This window comes from Musa acuminata, chromosome BXJ2-3 (genome assembly GCF_036884655.1).
Source record: "Musa acuminata AAA Group cultivar baxijiao chromosome BXJ2-3, Cavendish_Baxijiao_AAA, whole genome shotgun sequence".
NCBI classification, from domain to species: domain Eukaryota; kingdom Viridiplantae; phylum Streptophyta; class Magnoliopsida; order Zingiberales; family Musaceae; genus Musa; species Musa acuminata.
This window is the reverse complement of record NC_088340.1, coordinates 5,341,157-5,362,013: the sequence shown is the minus strand read 5'-3', so window position 1 is coordinate 5,362,013 and position 20,857 is coordinate 5,341,157. Positions and strand designations below refer to the sequence as shown.

General features: G+C 38.9%; 1 protein-coding gene across 2 annotated transcripts in view; it reads left to right on the top strand.

The window, feature by feature from the left end:
• Positions 1-3,852: 3,852 nt before the first annotated feature.
• The window catches only part of LOC135607062 (transcription initiation factor TFIID subunit 2-like), a 41,379-nt gene continuing 24,374 nt past the window's right edge, over positions 3,853-20,857 (top strand). For both annotated transcript variants that reach the window (XM_065098552.1, XM_065098551.1), the window contains exons 1-6: positions 3,853-4,070; positions 11,170-11,530; positions 11,651-11,796; positions 11,905-11,971; positions 12,789-12,988; positions 13,114-13,267. In XM_065098552.1, coding sequence (XP_064954624.1) covers positions 3,955-4,070; positions 11,170-11,530; positions 11,651-11,796; positions 11,905-11,971; positions 12,789-12,988; positions 13,114-13,267 — 1,044 coding nt within the window. In that variant the 5' untranslated portion in view covers positions 3,853-3,954. The remainder of the gene's footprint in view (positions 4,071-11,169; positions 11,531-11,650; positions 11,797-11,904; positions 11,972-12,788; positions 12,989-13,113; positions 13,268-20,857) is intronic.

Sequence of the window (20,857 nt, the reverse complement as noted above, 5' to 3'; positions counted from 1 at the left end):
GACTTCAAACAACCAAGCCATTGTTTTGTGTAGCTCCCGCCGCCTGCCGTATGAATCGCCGACGCGTGGTGGGTCCATCAGACACCTGCCCTCCAGGCTGAGTGATTCCGCCGTGGCGCCCCTTGGTTTCCGGGCGGGTGTCCCTGCTTCCGGTGCACGTTCAGAATTATTTACACCGTGTTACCAAGTCAAAACAATTTAATCATGACATTATGGATATTTAATGTCTTTGTTTCAAAGATTGAAGAGAAGAAAGTCTTATTCGATCGATGTTTCACCCCTCCCATTTTTTATTATATTAATCAAAAATTCATAATTTTATTTTAATATAATATACAGTTGTATTTAATTTTTAGAAATATGATGCGTCTAATTGGATCACACCCATTTAATGAGTGATTCATTCGATCGGACCTCTGATGCAGATAGTTGGAAGTCCACTCATCCTTATGTTCATTAGACCTAAGAAACGTAGGATGGAAATGACATAAACAATCTCCATCCTGATCATCTATAATTTAGAGCTCATGTGATCGAGGATCACAAAAAGAATATATAATTATATATATATGTCCACACAAAATATTCTTGCCCACTTGCATTGGGAGTGCATCATGTGGGCTCCCTTTTTCTTATTAGGGGTGGAATCATTTTGGTAAGTGGATGACAAGGAGCACGATTGACACCACAAACTTGATGTTCATATTACCGAGGTTGTACAGTGAATGGTGTAAGACACCTCCCACTTGACGCCACGTGTGAGCTATAGAATGATTAGCTACCACAAGGTGGTGCCCAAATGATGAGTCAAAGAAGGGTAAGAAAAGAAAAAGGAGATGGACATAATAGAATAGGCTTAAAGTGAGCATTTTGGTCCGGGCGTCATACTTAGTACATTCTTAATAAGGGAAGAAGAACATATTGAAAGGCTTCGACCTGTCGTTGTCCGTGTTTGATGTAGATTTTAATTGCATGCACCATTTAGATATTCTTGTTAGTTGTCTTTTTTTTTTTTCTCATCTGAAAGATTAAATGTAATTAAATTGATTTGTGTTGTTGGCTTTCCCTTACATTTTATGACAAGTATGCCTGGTATCTTTGTTTAAAGTGAGGTTTGATATTTGTTAGGATTGGTGGATATTTTTGGATTCCTCTATTAAGAATAAATTTTAGTAGAATAAATTTTATTGATAGAATATTTTTTATTATGTAAAAAAATTTATCTTCACTTAGTATGAATATCTAGAAAATTTAAAGTTAAATTTAAATTATTGGACACCCAGAGAGAGTTTGGATTTAACTATTTCTACTTATATACATGGTAAGATAACTCTATGTAATCTCTAGATGTTCATCTTTCCGAGTTCCTTTAGCCTCGGACACTTTCTTCACGAGCCCTTTAAGAATAATTCGATTAGTGACTTCGGATTACCCATTAGTCTGACGGTGTATGATAGAATTGAAGTTGAACCAAATATTGAAGGATTCGTAGAACTCCTTAAATTTAATGTTGTTAAACTATGTTTCATTATCAGTGATGATAGTATGAGAGACACCAAATTTGTAGATAATATTTTTCTATACAAATTTTTTAACTTGCTTCTCGATAGTCGCGGCTAATGATTTGGCCTCGACCCCCTTAGTGAAATAGTCTACGTTGACTAATGAATTTGCACTGACCTTATGCCGATGACAAATTACCTAGGATTTTCAAATCCTATATAGTGAAAAGCTAAGCTGAATCCATAGGGGTAAGTACAACTATCGGGAATCTTTAGATTCAGGCATTGTACTAGCATCAATTATATCATTGGATGGATTCTCTTGTATTTTGGAGAAGTGTGGGTCAATAATAACTCCACCTTCAAATCTTGAAGGCTAGCAAATGGGCTCCAACATGCTCTTTATATGTTTCTTCACGAACTTCATGGAGCACATGCATTGCCTTCTCAAGGCGGAGGCAAAAGAGAAGATGTTAAGTCAAGGATCGACAATAGAGTTCCCCATTAATTAAGCAATACCAAGAGTATTGCCTCTAAACTTTTTTAGTCTGATTCAGGTCTGTAGGTAAGTTTTGGATATTTAGATAGCAAAAGATGTCCCCCGTACAAGTAGACTTGAGAGAAACAACAAAAACCTTGCCCTTAGATATGTTTATTTGGCTTAACTCCGGTACTTAAATTCTCAAGATTGAGTTTGGGCTCCTGAAGTCATTTTGAGACGACATTTACTACAACATTTAGTTCTCATGGGATATGTTCAATATTAAACGAGAGGATATCGACAAGTATTGTTCGAATCTCTATGATGTAAAGTGTTATGATAGGATCGTAAACCTCGTAAGTCCTCTTGACTTTGTTGACGATCAATTGTGAGTCACCATATATTTTTAATTTTTTTATCAATACATCTTTGCTAATGTGAAGTCCCATTAAAAGAGTCTCATACTTAGTCTCGTTGTTTATCACCTTAAACCCAAAATAGAGAGAGCATTCAAATGTGTCCTACTGGGGTTCTGCAAAACAAGCCTTGCACCTCTTTCCTTGATGGTTGTAGATCCATCGACATGGAGGGTCCATGGTTGAGAAACAGGAGATAATTCTTTTGGAGTTAACTTCGTAACGAAATTTACTAATTCCTAAGCTATTATGGTAGTTGAGATATCAAACTTATTGAGCCTCACTGACTACGAGAGTTGCCCTGAAGCATTTAGCTTAGACAAAATTTGTCATATCTATTAATCGATCATCACAATTATATGAGGAGATTGGAATTACAGGTGGAGCTTTCTAGCTAATAGCACCAAAACATACATAAGTTTCTTAAGTTTAGGTACTAAGTTTTCACATCTGGCAAAGACATGGCTTGTATAATATATTAGCTCTTAGACCTTTTCCTGTTATGGAATCAAAGCAGAGTTATTACTTTTCAGGAACCTCAAAAGCTCCACATTTGCATGTTTGTCTGGATAAGTTTTTCACTTATACAATTATCAAGATGTGTTTATTGTTAGAAAAATGAGAGATTTTTATTGTTCAAAATTAAACTGGATTGGATTAGATTTTTAGCTAAATTAATGTGGTATTAAACCTAATTGATTATCATATTTTTGAACACAGTTATAATGTTTTGTCTCATTAACTATAACATTTTATTATTTTCTTATTATCATTGTTCCATCATAGAAAAACATAAAATATTATAATATTTTGGCTTGGCAGCTAAAAGACTGTAAATCAATTGAAAAATATTATGACCAAATTTTATCTTACTTTTTTATTATCATTATATAGATTTAAATCCATTGTTAAGTGAAAAATATCATCCCTTATTTAAAAACATGTCTAAATCTTCATACTGTTAACAATAAAAAATCTTAAATAAATCAATCTATAGACCTTCAAATGTATAATAAAGTTGATAATTAATGTCATGTGAATTTGAGCTAATTAAGGTTCGGCAATAGTATTTTTTGCATATAATTATTTTTTAATAATAAATCGGTTTAACAATGAACCGATCAGACTGAAGAATCGATCCAACCCAACCGGGTTTGGACCAAAACCGGTCTTTTTCTAAGAGTGAAGATATTTTGGTAATTTTGTAAAAAAAATTTGATCCCGGAAAATTCATAAATATGGAATTTCATTTTCTCGGAAATTACCCACAGATGTGTGGGTGTATATACACATACGCCCAAAATGTACACCCAAATCCAATCAAGACCAAACGCTGCGAACCGATGGGTCCAACCGGCGGACCGATGCGCCGAGTTGTCGCGGACCAGAAAAGCCACTGTCGAGTCGGGAAGCCTCCTCGCGTCTATAAAATGAAGGGTTCGGCCCCTCTTCGCCACCGATAACAACAGGGAAGCGAAGCCCTCTGCCGGAGAGGGAAAGCTCGAGCTCAGGTCCGCTTTCTGCCTCTTTCTCCTCCTCTGCTCCGCGGGCGTCAATGGCGAAGCCTCGGAAGCAGAAGAACGAGGAGCAAAAGCCCGAGTGCTCGGGAGCGGTCGTCGTCCACCAGAAGCTCTGCGTCTCGATCGATATGGTGAAGCGAAGAATCTACGGGTAAGGGAATCCTCGGCTCCGGTCACTTTTTGCTGCCCGCCCACCCCCCCTCGAACGGCGGTTCTTGTTCTCGGGAGCAAGTTCTTGATCCCATACACCGTTCGTTTTTTAGGGTTTCGGTGATTTTTCGATATGATTAGCTGGTCAGCTAGGGTATGACGAGTCTTGAAATGATCCGATGGATTCTGAGATGAATGTGCTAATTGATAGTCCGCCTTGGCTAGTGTGGGTCTCGTTTTCGATTCTTTACGCTATTTTCGTTTGTGTTCTTGAACAGGCTTTAGACAACGTTGAGTTGGATAGTTGGCTCTCTGTCCCTGTAAAGTTGTGGACATTTTATGCATTAAATAAACAATCTTAATCTTGTATTTGGATGACATTTGGAAGAACCATTGGAGTGAAGTAACACAAGTGGACTTGGAAATTCAAAGATGGAAATGTTTGTGTGTAGTTGGTAATATTTTTTGGAAGTCAAAGACACGGTTCTGGTGGGCCTGTCTTTTAACTCAATTGAGTTTGGTAACTCGCTGAAAAACCAAAGGTTGCTACGATAACATCGTGAAGAAAGGTCAAACAACTGGTTACTTGAGAGATAAAACATTCTAAGAAAATGTAAGCATGATACACTACAAAGGATCATTTGCCAAATATTTCCATATGTTTTTTATTCATCTTTTGTCAGTGTTGGTTTGACAAATCATGATTGCAAACTGATGACATTTTGAACATACAGCACTGAACCAAACTATGTGAAGCAGTGTTTTTTCCCAATGTTTGTTATTAAAGGTTTTTTTTCTCCTTTAATCTCTGAGCATTTCTTCCTGTCAGCAAGTTGCTAATATCAAACTAATGAATTTTCAGTTTATGATCTTGTCATGAATTTTTTCCACCTTTCCTCCTGCTGTTAGTAAATATTTATCTTAATTTTAGATTTTTGTCTTAATTCTCATGAAGCACATGTATAGTACTTATCAATCATGTGGTGATCACATGAAGAATGGGATCAGACAACTAGAATTGTATTAGAAAAATGTTCCCTTCCTTTTTTATTGCAAATGTTTTTAGACTGAGTTCTGAGATATTACACTGAGTTCATCGATGCTATGTTTTCTTTTTTTTTTCCTTGGAAGGTCATCAAATTACAAATTATGATGCTGTGGCATGTGCTTACTTGCCTAATTGAACTATTTGCATATTCTTGTTACTTTTTGCTAGCTTATTCAATATTCTCACGAACTTCATGTTTGGTCATATATTTAGAAAGCCACAAAGTCACTTTGATTGTTCTAAATTCTGTTCATATTTCTTACTCAGTATCTCACAATGTAGTTTTTTTATAAGGCAACCGTATTTTTGATTTTGTAAATAACTCATATTTTGCTTCCACAAACTTTTTACCATATTTTTGTCGATTGGAACTCAATTCTAAAAGTTATCATAGCAAGTAATTAGTTGTTGTGAAACAAAAAGAAAGGTTGCTAATTTAAATGTGAACTGATGACTACTCAACTTTTCCATGTGTTTATGAGATGTGTACATCTTTGCTTATGTGTGTATTGGCATGTCAAATAAATCCTATGGTCTGGCTAGTTGGCAAGGTCAATATGATTGAGACAATGATCCTTAATTACTAGGCTCACCGATTAATTATAACTCGATTTGTTGTTGAACTTGTGTGCCGAGGAAGAAAAAACAAACTTTCATAGGAGTCTTTTGCTATCTCTTATGGTCTTAAACCTACTTGATCAAGCAATTAGTAGCACTTTGTCTAACAATGCTGTTGACAATCTTTATCAATTCTTATATTGACTTTGTCCATCATTAAACGTTGTCCATCTCTAAAATAGTTTTCTCTTCTTTCTAGAGTAGATTAGGCTAATTAAGCCTAATCTAACTATTGTGTGATGAAGCTCTTGGGCTATGTTTAAGCCAAATGTTTTCAAGTTAGGTTTGGCATTATGTTGTAGAATCTATTTACTTATTAGAATCTTTCGAGAACGTATATATAAAATGAAAGATTTATATGTGATTTTTTAAGGTTCGTCATATCGGTGTATCGACTAGTCGACGGTATGGTAAGTACTGTTTGGTACCAATGTGCTATGTGCCGTGTGTTGGTACGACGGGGCATACTGACGGCATGAAAAAAATGATCGAAAATAGCTCCAAAAATTTCTAAAAAAATAAAAAAAAGAGATTGAAGTTTTAAAGTTGGAAATAAATATATATAATTTTAGCAAAAATGATCTAAATTAGGAAAGAATAGTGACACGTATTTTTTTTTTGACTTTGAGGAGTAGTTTTATAGTACGTTCTTGGCCATTCTTCTGTTGATATTGAATTCTCTGAAAAAAATAATTTGAATTGTTAGATTATTTGCTAAACAACATAAACTTTTAGATTTAAATAAATTAAGTAATCGATCTTTAGATCATATACCTTGTTCTACCACTATAAAGAACGATGAGATTCCACGAGCGGTGGATTGTGGTCATTGATTTTATGTATATGTATATCAATTTTATATGTTTGTCGGATTCAATCTTGAAATTAATCCCATGATATAGTATACCGATACACCATGTACCATTGGTGCATCAATATGGTGATGGAGGTAGTTTAATTGTCGTGATCTGTATGTGTCCGAGACAGCTCTTGAGGCAAGTACGATTGTTGCATATATTGGTGTGGAGGTTTGAGAATGTTGTATTATAAGATTGATCGCTGTATTGTTGTTCGAAGAAGAATGATCAACTATTAATTATCATAAGATTAAAAAAAAAGCATTAAACATACATTAATCACAACAATAAAGGCCTTGGTTATTCTCTAATTAATACTATTCTACCATTATAAAGATCTCAAACAACATAATAGACATTGAGAACATAGATTAGAGTGTTCTTCCTTTAACTTAGGTGTTAAACCTCCCTAATTAGCCTTCAAAGTTTGATCCAATCCACAAATCGTAGCTCTGTGGAGTTCAAGAGAGTGCAATGAGAGAATAAGATAAATATATGAGTGAGAAAGTGATTGAGAGAGTAGATGAATTAGAGAGAGTGAAAGGGGAGAGAATGAGAGGGTATAAAGGTTTAAAAACCCTTAGATCTGGTTCAAACGGTCAAATGGACCGTTTGAATTCAACAAATCCTAGCCATTGATTGGTATCAATCAAAATTCGACTATTACCAACCGGTACAGGTCGGTAATGGTCGGATTTTGACTGTTCTGATTGGTACAGACCTCATATAGGGCGATACAGGGTCCCATGTTATGGACCACTTGATATAGGTCGATCCACATGTTGGTCCCTTGTTAGACTGGTCCGTACTGCCTATATTGCTCGATACAGGTTGGCATGACGAACCATGATTTTTTAACCTAAAAGAAGTTCGTGATAGATTTCTATATATGTACATGGTTTTTCAGTAAAGAAGTAGACAGAATATATATTTGTTTTAGTTGGCATATAATGGAGCAAATAATGGTGTAAGAACCATTCTGTGAAGGCAATCAGCTCCATAATAATGAGGGTACAAATCAGCTAATAGTCCTCACTCTTTTACAAGTAATTAATGAACTGACTATTGATATCTGAGATGAGACTCCACGAGGTATATGATCAGCAGATGATTGTTTTTATTTTTGAAACTAAAGATTTAACCAAATTAATCATTTGTTAAAATAGGGAGGTAAAACTTGTTGGTTATAAAAGTATTATATAATGTAGGAGTAAGATCAGTAAATGAATTATAATCTGGTAACTCGTTAACTGAATGGAATTATAGTAGAAATAGATGTTCATGAAAATAGGAAGGGAAAACGTAAGGTATCTTTGTTACATTAATCAACTTGAACGGATGATTTAGTAAGATATTACTTATTGTTAAAATAGGGTGGTTAGATACTTAGTTGTGGAGGTAAACCTTAGAGAATCATTTGGTTCTTGCATAAACAAAGGGGAGTTGTGTGTGTGTGTGTGTTTTTTTTTTTTTGGGTTAGGGGGTGGGGGGGTTGTTGGTTTGTGGGGGGAGGTGAGTAGGAGGAGGAGGATGGTTATATTTGTTGATGTGCTCCATCCTGTAAAGGTGACCCTTATCGAGGCAATATGTTAGAAAAGGATTAATGTAATGGAAATGAAGATATTGATATGTTACCACTTACCAGAAAAAAGAAAACCTAGAGATTGTTTTGGACTTGTGGAAGTTTCAGGTTGCTGTTAATAACAAATAAAATGAGGGAAGCATCGTCTAAATTGATACCAAGGTTTGTAACACTTCCTGATACAGTTCGGTATGGGCGGTATTTATCAGGCTGACTGGTGACCGGTACATGGACTTGTGTAACCGTCTGCCCAATGCCGAACCTGTATTGGGCATAACACTTGGTACAGGTTGGTATCGCCTGGTACAGGGTGGTATAGGCTCTGTATCGAGCAATTTCTTTTTTTCTTTTCTGTTTTTCATCCTTGTGTAGGTTTTTCTCAAAACTCAATGCACACTAATGTACCAGTGTACCAAATGTATGGATTGGTACTGGTATAGTACAGTACCCATACATGAAATTCCAAACATTGATTAGTGCCATGTCTAAATAGGATACTTGAATGTGCAAAAGCATTTATTACTCATGGCGGCCTTAAAGTATCTAGTGATATTATTATCAATAAAGTGACATGGCAGGGATGACTTTGTCGATTATTTGGAAGGAAATGGAACTTGAAGTAATGCAAATCTAAACTTCATTGTGAATTATCATGTATTCTATTTCCTACCAAATTTATGATTAGCACATGATGTGTTATATGCCATCTTCCAATTTTCCTTGTATATCATATAAGATGGACTTCTCATCCTCCATCATCTCATATCACTCATTCCAACCATAATCTCAGGGCTTGTTGAATATTCATTCTGGTGTCTCATTGAAAGATGCTTCTTTAAGATTGTAAAATAAATACTAATATAATATTTAAGTTGCAATGCCATGCATCATAACTAGAAGCCATGCACAATAAAGTGGATTTATTGAACAAATTTATTAATTATTATTGTTGATTGCCCAAGCTTATAGAAAAGTTGCTTATCTTGCAACTTGTGGAAGAGAAGTATCTGTTAAATTGCTCAAAAACAACACGTACTTTCAACATATTGTCCATTGAGTTGGTATACCTTAGTGGTAATTATTTGTAATAATTAATAAATCCCTTAAAAAGGTAGTCTAGGTGCTTAGACAGCTGGCAAGTTCCCATGTAAGAGCTTAGGCCTTAAACACTACAAGTGCCAAGGGCCTACAACATGGTCATAGCTCAAACAACTAGGTATGCATTTGTGGGAACACAGTTAATATCAATTTGTTAAAAAGGATTTAGAAAGCTCTAGATTGTTGTTACAATTATATAGCTATGGGCCTCATGACTGTCTATTTAGAGCACATAAATACATTCAAGTAATGCCATCTTACAAAATTTTTCGTTCTTCTATATTGTACAGATTGATTCTAGACTATCGTGTAGGCTGCTTGATTTTAGATGAAAACATTTTGCTTCTATTGAATTTGTTGAAGTTTCCGAATTTTTAATCTATTTTGGATGATAATGAATTAATTTGACCACTTTTGGTTGTGATCCATGTGGTTCAAAACTGAGGACCACAATTCAGCCTAAAATCTTATATCAGTTGAATCTGGGTTTTTGGTCTTGATTAGAACTCTCTCTTGGTACACCATTGATCATGTGAGACACAAAAAACAAGAAGAGGTAGAGGTGGAGATTGGTAATAAGAAGATGAAGGTGGCTAGGGTCTTGAGTGCCAGTCATTCCCATCTTTCTTGTTAATTTTTTTCTTTGCGTTCTTTTTCTCAATCGCTCTTTGCCAAGATCTCGGTACCCTGAGCGAGTATGACTGAAATTGCAGTCCACAATATCATCATGTGCTTGTCTTCTGGTTAGCTGCTATCTGCAATGGATTGACACCTAGAATTCAAGCAACAACTACATATAATGGCTTGTGTCCACAGACCCTAGCAATCCTTCGGTGTCAAACACATACAATAGAACTTGGGACTATTGGTTTTGGTTTATCATGCCAACTCATGTCTCAAATAAATCTCATCACATTTATGTAAGAAGTTTTTCTTTAATGCCTATGCGAAGGGTTAAGGTAGGTTTGGCCTGCTGAGTGCTAATATATTAGGTTGGTTATTTTAAACCCATTCATCACACGGTTGCAAAAAAGCTAGGGTCTTCTATGAAGGTCCATTTTTGTCTGGGGACTACAATAGCATTTACTGTGAATCCTAGGATTTTAGCCAAACATCCTCAAAATCTCACACGAGGAAGTATTCTCAAAATTCCATCATGCAATCAACCCATCCATGGAATCCTCAGATTGAAGTTTTATACCCTGTTTGGTAGTGGGTTTTATGGAGATTATACTGGACACCCTTCTAAGTTTCTCCTATACCCTCAAAATTCCAGGTTCAAATTTCATTGGTATCTAGAAGCTTCTATGTTCCACCATCATAATTCTCAGTTTCTGCCCATAATTAAACCTGCCAACCAAACACACAAAAAGTGATCTTTGCTTGAGACTTGGAGATATTCTTCTTGGAACTTTTGGAGAAATCATGGGGTTTTTAATCCTTGTATCAAACAGGCCTATCAATTCTTACTAGCTGAATCAGCTAAGCTATGGGATTTACTAATTTAGAAGCTAGATAAAAATTGGCATTTGGGACAGACATATGCAGCTATTTAGAGCCTAATCTGGCACATTGGATTATGCAGGTGTCTCAAGAAATGCAGGAATTTTGTGTCATCTTTTAATCATCAGCTGATTATGGAGACTTGATGAGAATGTGCATAATTAATCAATGTCATCCATAGGTTACACATTCTTTTATACTTGATACTTCTTAAATGCTTATGAAGAGAACAATCTATACCATTATTAGCACTAGATGATTAGCTTGTTTTTAGCAATTTATATCAAGCAAGAAGTCTCATATAGAACTTGTTATGCAGGAAAATAGGTCTAAATCTTGTGAGCCATAGGACTGTTAAATTTAAAGGACTAATAGTTGTTTGTTCATTTTCAAGGTATACTGAGTTGAAAATGACCATTCCAGAGGGTGGGCATGTGGCTTTGCATGCGGATAATATGACCATTACAAATATATCTGTTGATGGTGAACCAGCTGATTTTGAATATTTTCCTCATTATCAAGTTGTTGAAGAGGCTAGATTCTGTTCTGTGTCTTGCTCCAGTTCAGCTGCAAATGTTGCTTGCTCCATGTACACATCATCCTTGGACAAAGAAATGGTTCCAAATCTTCTTATTGCATGTAATGGATCAGTAAAGTTAGATCTACCACAGGAAAAAGAGAATGGTGGAAACTCTGTGCAAGACTCCTGCAGCCAGCAGGTTGCTAATGGTTGCAATGGCCATCCAGAGGATAAGGTGATTCTCTTCGTTCTGTCTTATACATTCATCTTTCACTGAGCTTTATAAGAGTGTTCCATGTTTTTATCTTGAACAATTGAAGGCTTGTGCTTTTTTTGTGGGTTTATTTTGTAACAGAATGAAAAGCTAGTTCGAATTGATTATTGGGTAGATAGGGCTGAAACTGGTATTCATTTTGTGGACAATGTGTTGCTCACTGATAACCAAATCAGGCGTGCACATTGCTGGTTTCCTTGCTTGGATAGCGTTTCACAGCGCTGCCCGTAAGTTAATAATTATCAGAATTATTTTTTTAAGACTTTATTTGCAAACTTTTTCATTGAAGAAAATCTGGCTACTTTTGAGGTTTATTTACTTATTTTCTTGTACAGGTTTGACCTAGAGTTCACAGTTGATGTCAATCTTGTGGCTGTAAGCAATGGCGACTTACACTATCAGGTATCTTTATCAACTTGTCTCCTTTAATTAGTGCATCTACGGGTCTCCTTTGGGCATGTCCTTCACCTATAAATGAATTTCTCTTTTTTTAACCACAGTCGCAACTGCTCCTATATGATTACAAATGTGATAAATAATTAAATATATTCATTATTTTATTTTCTATTTTTTTTCTCCCAGGATTTTAGCGACATTAACTTTTTATGTTGTCCTTTCAAAATGCTTACGTTGTTTCATGATTTTAATATGTATGGTCTTAAGTGATCTTGTCTTTGAGCTCAAACATTAATTTGGAGTCTAGGCAAACCACAAGATAATTGAACTTTCGTGGTACCATAAGCCACTGTGACAGAACTCCAAGGTTTCTCCGGTGGCAGAATATTTCTAATTAAATTCTAATGACTGATTCATATTCTCTTAAAACCTTTAAAACATCTTCTTATACTATTATGTGCCCGTTGTACCATTATCCGTACATAACTGTGGACATAATCCTTGGACAAAAAAAAACCGTGGACATAATCCTAGTTGCAAATTTTACGTTGATGATACATTCTTTATTCCATCTTGTCAATGATGTTAATGCCTCAAATTCTGTGATTAATTGGTCTAAATCTTCATCAGCATCTTCTCTAAATACACATATTCTGCATGGACAATCAATAATTATTCCTTATTTTTCTTCTTGCCAAGCATAATTAGTTACTGTATAGATATATGCTTGGGTTTTGCACATTTTATGTTTTACTTTTTGTATTAGATATTCGGAAGACTAGTTTGATGAATTCTCCACTGCAATAATGAGAATGTCTTGCAGGTTTTAAGCAAAGATGATCCTCCTCGCAAAACTTTCGTATATAAGTTAACCACTCCAGTTAGTGCTGGATGGATATCATTGATTGTTGCTCCATTCGAAATTCTTTCAGACAGTCATATCAATATCATATCACACATATGTTTACCGCCAAGCTTTTCGAAGCTTCAGAATACTGTTGGGTTTTTCCATAATGCATTTAGGTACTGCTTCTGAATGTTCAATTGAGTATCAACTGTTTATTTACTGATGTTGTGCTTAGTCTATCTTAATTTGTTATGGTGGTTTTTGAATTACATATACCTTATTTGGCATTTACTTTGTACAGTTACTATGAAGATTACCTTTCAACATCCTTTCCATTTGGCTCATACAAGCAAATCTTCATCCCACCCGAACTAACTATATCTTCTTTGAGCTTGGGTGCATCCCTTTGCATCTTCGGTTCTCATATTTTATTTGATGACAGGGTTATAGATCAGGTTTGCTATACATTTAATTGTGAGATTTGCAACTTTTCGTTTAAGAAAATGTTTTTGTATAGACATGCATATGCAAGTTTTTTTGGTCTACATGATATTGCCTGCTATATATAATTTCAGAACCATGGGATTTATTTCTCAGATGATAGTTGTTGACTATGTTGCTGGCTCTTTTTCATCTCAAATTTCTCATATTATTTCTGTTTTCTACCTTTTGATTAACTTCTTCTCAAACTGGTTTAGTTGGTAAATTTTATTATTTTGTTCCTTAAGAGAAATTAGATGAGAATTTTAGTGTGTATTTTTAGCATCAATTGTTTGACTAAATTAATTTTTTCTTTAATTGAAGCGAGACGCTCTGAAATATTAAAATATAAAAAATATATAATATAATTATTTAAAATAAAAATAATATTAAATTAAAAAATATACTGTTAACAATATATTACTTACTATTAATAGTAGTTAGAGAGAGAGAAAAGAACTATTAACAGTAAAAGAGGGGGATAAAAGGGTCACTAATAGTGGAAATTGAAGGAAAGTGGCAACAATAGCAGTGAGAAGGCAACGGTGAGAAGTTGGCAGTAGCAGCGACGGAGGATTACTTTAAGACAGCTGTAACAGCGCTACGAACAGCAATAGCGACGGAAGTTGCGGATAGCAGTAATGGCAATGACGAAAGCTCTAAATGACGTCTGTCGGTGGCGGAGGAACTTGCGGTCCTCTCTCTCGACAATGGAAGGAACTCCACACGGAGCGACAATGGTAGGAAGTTACGGGCTCATGCTAGGTCGTTGGACTCGTTCGCCAACGATAGAGGAAGGCTCGGTACGTTGCGTCTATGGGAAAGGCAGTGGCAGAAAGTGTCGGCGGCAGAGGTAGAAGCAGTGTTAGGGTTGGTTCAGGGTCGCACGGGCGTGAAGGGTGGCTTTTGAGAGTAAGAAACTGTGTTATTGAATCGAACCAGACTTAAAATGTCTGGTTCGATTCACTTATTTGAACTGAGTGCTCGCCCGAAGCGCTCGACGCCTCATTGAAGCACGCCGCTTGGTCCACACACGTGGTGCTTGGGCCTCGCCTCGCTCGAGCGCCTATTTAAATCACTGTTCTAGGTTGAATAAAACTTTACAAGTATTAACATCTTGTCTGAGTTGAACCTACTTATTAAACAATTTGATTGATCAATCTGATCGATTGATTTGATTGATTGTTTATGGTATAACAAGTTGTAATTCCCAATTATTTGGCATTGGTTATGTGGATCTTTTCTCACATAATGGTGTGTTAAGACAATGTTTTTTAGTTAAATAAGACCCACTTAACTATGCTATTTCTAGCAAAGTCCTCACACCACTAAATATAATTGATCTTGAATTCTAATATTGATCCTATTACCTTTCTCTTGAACCTCGCGAGGTGTTGCTTGTCTAGCTCAAGCATGCACCTCAATTAAACTAGGCTAGGTTCAACTTGTCTAGCTATTGATCGGATATTCTCCTTGTCCGTTTTTGTTGCTTCCTAGAACCCACATAGGTGATCAAATCTTCTCCACTTCTCCCGTCGCTCTCTACCTTAAACAACCCTTGCCACCTCCCTTCTTCGTTCCCTAGTTGTCGCCCCTCTAGGTAGCCACCGACGCCTACCTTCTCCCTTCCCCAATTGCCACCACCCACCCTACTTCGCCCTTCACCAATAGCACATCCACGTTACTTGAGCCCCACCCTTCTCTCTCCTCCATTGTTTCTATGTAGGGACTCCAGTAGTCCAATTCTCCCTTCATTGTGTCGTCATCCTCCCCACCCCTCTTCTCCCTTCACTGTTGCCATCGAGCGGTTAGGTGAGCGTCTAGCGCATCAGTGTGTTTTGGTATCTAGGCACTTTTGACAACACTAGCTTACCTAGTTTTTTTGCCTTGCCTATACTAAACTGGTCGAAAACCATTTTACAAATTGTCTTTTCCCTCTCACCCTCTCTTCCACTCTTCTTTCCATAAAACTTCAAATGTTCCATATGAGAAGAATTTTTATCTGTATTAAGTATTTCTTGATTCCATCACATATATTCATTTGTACGTGTTACCTCTCTTGCTTTCCGCCTATTTTGTTGCCCTTTACACAACAATTTAGTGATGAGCAACTCATGATTAGATGAGGTTGGATTTATATGTACCTAGCATAAATCTACACAGATATAAGATGGACCCTTTTGGATCCTAACTTAAAACTAGGTAAATCTAGGTGCACAACTGCCTTTCTATCAGCTTGTGTTTGTTGGGTCATAATATAAAGTTGATAATTGGTCTTAAATCTCAATTTGTTGAAATAGATGGATCTTATTTCCTAGTGTTAGAGCTCAACAATGAACATGGTCATCGTACCACCTTTGGAGCTTCATTTCCAGTTGGTGGAGCATCTCATTAGGTCTAGACATATGTTTACACACCCCTTAATGGATTAGTTTTATTGTTGTTGTTAATATTGCTCATCTAATCAGAATGTTGCACATTGTCTGTCAAACACCATATGACATGGGAGTTGCGTTCGTAATTTTGTACCGTACCGATGTTTCGAGCTTAACTTGGTATGGTACGGTATGAGCATATCGAGCGGTACACTCAGGCGTATCGATCAAGGTTCGCAATTTCGAGCTCAACTCGGTACGGTTCGGTATGAGTGTACCGAATGGTACGTTTTGGCATACCGCTTGATATATATAATAAAAAAGTTAAAAAATAAAAAAGGGCTTGACGACGTCATGTTGTTTTTTCTGCCCGCATTGTCACGGACAAACTTTTAAACAAGGTGTTTGATGTAATGCTTATGTATGTCCGTGCCTTTTGGCATGTTCATGCCTTGTACAGCATGTAGAGGGGCGGCCGAAGGCTTAATAGTCCCATTTTAGTTGGGTTAGTGGCCTCTTTAGGCTTGTAAATAAAGGTTGTGTCATGTGGACACGTGCGAGAGATTTTCGGTCTGTAATGGACCATTTTACCCTTTGTTGTGCCACTGTTCAGAGCTTGTAAAGTCTGTTTGTAATTTGCATTGTCTATGAAGTGTTTTTCGGAGATGTTTGCTTGTGGATCCCGGTTGAGGCGTTCTCTCTAACCCGTTCTCTCTTTTGTTGGTCCTAAGGGACAATGGGACGCTGCGGGGAGGCTGACCTTTGCGGACGGACACGTAAGGGTGCCGCACGACTTAGGCAAAACCAGCTAAGTCCGTGACAGATGGTATCATGCACCTTATCTCGGAGGAGCATTTGATGGAGGAACTAAGGCGACTCAATTTGCGGAGGCGAAGTTGAGTTCAGAAGGCCTTAGCATGGGGCAAGAGGACGCAGAGGCGGGTACTCTTGAAGAATATGCCACAGTGTTGTCATTCAAGTTGCCATGAAGGAAGCGGTGCGCAGCGGAGATTGTGCTGGTAGGGGCAGAGGCCCAGGATCCAGACAATAGTGCACAAATTACAGTGAAGTCGGTGGACTTCGGGAGCTACTAGGCGACGGACTGTCCTAGAGCGATGCTTCATCTAGGTGTGACCCAAGAGTGGGTGGATGAAGGTCGATTGCCAAAGGAGCGAACAAAATCGAAGGTGGAGGAGACCCTACAATGTATTGGCAGAGGCCACACACGGAGGGTTCACAATTCGAGTTTATTCCACAAAGATCAGAATGCAATGGAGATGTCACCAGGAGGCGACATGGTGCAGCGGATCGTGGTGGAACAGTTCGATGGCAATGCGATACACACGGACTAGATCATACGGAGGTATGATCGGGAGCTACTGGAAGCTCCACTTCGGTGAACAACACGACGGCAAGAAGGGCTATGGATTCAAGGAGTGAAGGCCATGGTACCGCAGAGGCGGGTCTTCCAGGCGTGCATCGAATTTTGCATCGGATGAAAACCTTGGTCATCAGCATATGGGGGTTGTGTTCCACTAAGGGAAAAGTTCGAATGCAAGTACCAGTGAGTTCCATGGGAGGGACTTGATCATGCAGAGGTATGATCGAAGCAACTGGAGAGTTGGACTGCTCCAGAGCTCATATTCGCTTAAGGGAGCCAGGCAAGTCGGAGGACAAGGCCGAGTAAGCGAACGTTGCTACCAAGGAAGCTAAGGAGAACAGAATTGGTGCAAACCCTACAACGTGATGGCAGAGGCCATGCATGGGAGTTGCGGTCTGTCTTTCCATCGACCAAACGGACTGCTTGGAGAACACAGCGGTGTTGAAGCAGGGGGTCGAAAGGGGCGAGGAAGCGACGACAAGTCCAGAGGGACTTAGCTACCCAAAATCAAGCATCAGTTAGAATGGAGGTGGACTCAGAGGAGTGCCACGGAGACATATCTACTGATCGTGAAGAAAAGGGATGCAGATGCGAGGCGACGGATAGTAGGGCCATGGGCATGGTAGCGCCATGGTACCGCAGAGGCGGGACTTCCGTGAAAGTCATTGATCCCTTGCTCTCATGGAGGGAGAGCGCTTGGTCGTGGAAGGGGCCGAGGAGGTGGAGAATGCAGAGGCAATCTCCAAGTACCGAGACAAGGTTGAAGGGCAAAGGCCGAAGAACTTCGTAAGACCGGTGTCAATGTGCTTCTCATCAAGATAGCCGAAAGTGAAGGACTTTGGGTCATGCAAGAGTGCATAACCAAGGAACGATGCAGGCAGTACGCGGTGCTGTACCTTTGCTACTCAGTGGAGTAGGCGACAGGGTTGATGGAGAAGACGGTACAATCCCAAAGGCGACCAAACCTATGAGAGAATTACTCTAAGTCGGGGTGAAAACTTCCTGCATTCCAGAAGTTCAATGACATTGAGAAGGTGAATCACAGTAACTAACTCAACGCAAGGAGTGCAAACACTTCAAGTGCTTCAGAAGTGTGAGCAAAGAGCATGCGAAGGCTAGTAACCAGCTCGATGCATGGAGTACAACATCGAGGAGGCGGGCGAAGTCAAGTAACCTTTGCCTTCTTAACTCTTAAGAGAATGGGCGAAACCGAGTACCCCAATTCTCTTATCTATCCAACAGAGGAGCTCTGCACAAGTTCAAAGACCCTTCGAAGATAATGGAAGACAATAGTTGTCAAATCCTCACCAACGGTGATCAGTGCTACTGAGAGTAGATTGTCCGCTTCATTTCCCAACGAAATGCCAATCGAAAGCGGAAGTGATGCGAACCTACTTGGATGTGACAACTAAGTGAAAGAAGAGTCAATGAGCAAATTTTATGGAGGAAGGACCCAAAACTTCAGAAGTTTGCGAGACGATGCTCGTTAAAGCTCCAACAAGCATCCACCCAGTTCAAGCAGCATGTGGAATTTGAGAGACTGGCGCAGTAAGGATGGTCTTTTCCTTCATCTGGGGGATCCGCAGGAATCAACAAGGATCAACACAACTCAGCCAACCCCACACCAGAGTCAGAGTCATTGGTGAGTTGAAGCAGCATCGCGGATCAAAGGTTCGACTACTCAAAAGCAGCAGCGGAGAGCAGCTAGGAGCCAAGAGGCGCATTGTAGCTAGAGCAGAAGATTGAAGACTCAGCAAAGGCGAGGAGTTGCAGTGTCGACAAAGGCTTCAACGAGAACGTCGAAGGAATAAGTGGGGGAGAATGTCACGGACAAACTTTTAAACAAGGTGTTTGATGTAATGCTTATGTATGTCCGTGTCTTTTGGCATGTTCATGCCTTGTACAGCATGTAGAGGGGCAGCCGAAGGCTTAATAGTCCCATTTCAGTTGGGTTGGTGGCCTCTTTAGGCTTGTAAATAAAGGTCGTGTCATGTGGACACGTGCAAGAGATTTTCGGTCTGTAATGGACCATTTTACCCTTTGTTGTGCCACTGTTCAGAGCTTGTAAAGTCTGTTTGTAATTTGCATTGTCTATGAAGTGTTTTTCGGAGATGTTTGCTTGTGGATCCCGGTTGAGGCGTTCTCTCTAACCCGTTCTCTCTTTTGTTGGTCCTAAGGGACAATGGGAGGCTACGGGGAGGCTGACCTTTGCGGACGGACACGCAAGGGTGCCGCACAACTTAGGCAAAACCAGCTAAGTCCGTGACAGCATGGGGAAAAGAAACGTCGCCTCGTTTCGTTGCAAGAAGTCGTCAACGACGCCGAGGCTTCATTGCCTCAGACGAGGAGGAGACGACATCTCATCTGCGGCATCCGGCGAGGGAGGACGGTGACGGATCGGGATCGTCGAGGGAGAGCGGCATCGAATCTCCAGGTTCTCCCTATTCTTCTCCCTCTTCTTCCTTCTCCCTTGGCTGATACCGCCCGGTATCGGGCGACGACGGTCGAAATCGACCGTCACCAATCGATTTCGTGTGGTAATGGGGCGAAAATAGCCTCAATCGACGATACTGCCCAGTAGCGGGCTGTCCGCGTACTGGTCTGCTGGCGGACCGATACGGGTGGTATAATTCGAAATTAAAATCCTTGGTACTGGTTGGTGTATATATATAAAATAAAAAAGTTAAAAAAAAGGGCGACGTTGTCGAGGCGACATCGCCTCATTTTCTTCTCCCCGCGAAGCCTCGACCACGTCGGTGAGGCTTCTTCTCCTTGTGTGGATGAGAAGTCGTCGACGACGCCGAGGCCACGTCGCCTCAGACGAGGAGGTGACATCTCATCCGCGCATCCGGCGATGGATCGGGATCATTGAGGGAGAGCGGCGTCGGATCTTCAAGTTCGCCCTCTTCTTCTCCCTCTTCTTCCTTCTCCCTCAGCTAATACCGCCCGGTAGTGGGCGGTGAACGGTCGAAATCGACCGTTACCGACCAATTTCAGGCGGTAACGGGGCGGAAACAACCCCAATCGACGATACTACCCGCTAGCGGGTGGTCTGCGTACTGGTCTGTTGGCAGACTGATACGTACCGGCCGTACCGGGCGGTATCATTCAAAATTAAAATGCTTGCATGGGAGCAAATATCATTCCATGACTTGAACACACGTAATGTCAGCCTCTAGCCGGAGGCAGTTCCTCAATCAGCACAACATTCATTTTGGTATCAATAAGGTCATAAGACATGTGACATGTGTGCATGTTGATATCTAATAATTGTCAAAGTTCTTAAATCTTATTATCATGTTTAATTGAACTTGTATGTATGGTATTTACAAATATGCCTTGTTTTGTATGTATAATAATTTTAATGTTTATTGAGAGTTTTACTAATTTTTTCTTCATGATATGATTAATATTAGGCCACAAAAATATATAAAAAATGAAACTGTGGTCAAAAAGAAGGGGAAAGGACTTGTCCAGTACTAGTGCTAATGTTATGCTACCAAATATTTGTGCATGTTAAATTGCTTGGACTTTGTAGTTAGAAGCTCAGAATGTAGATTTATGTAATATTGGATTATTTTATGTTCATCTTGTTTTCTTTTGTCATAATAAATAATGGTGATTTCTAACACTCTTATCATGGCACCTGGACTAATAACTGGTAAAAAACAATAAACAGTGCCATTCAGCTTCTTGTAGAGATTGGCTATTCGTGGAGTCCAGCGTGCTGTTAATAAATACTTTTGTTCATGAAGCTCTTCAAACATTACAAATATTCATCATTTGAAGTAGCATAATAATTCACCTGT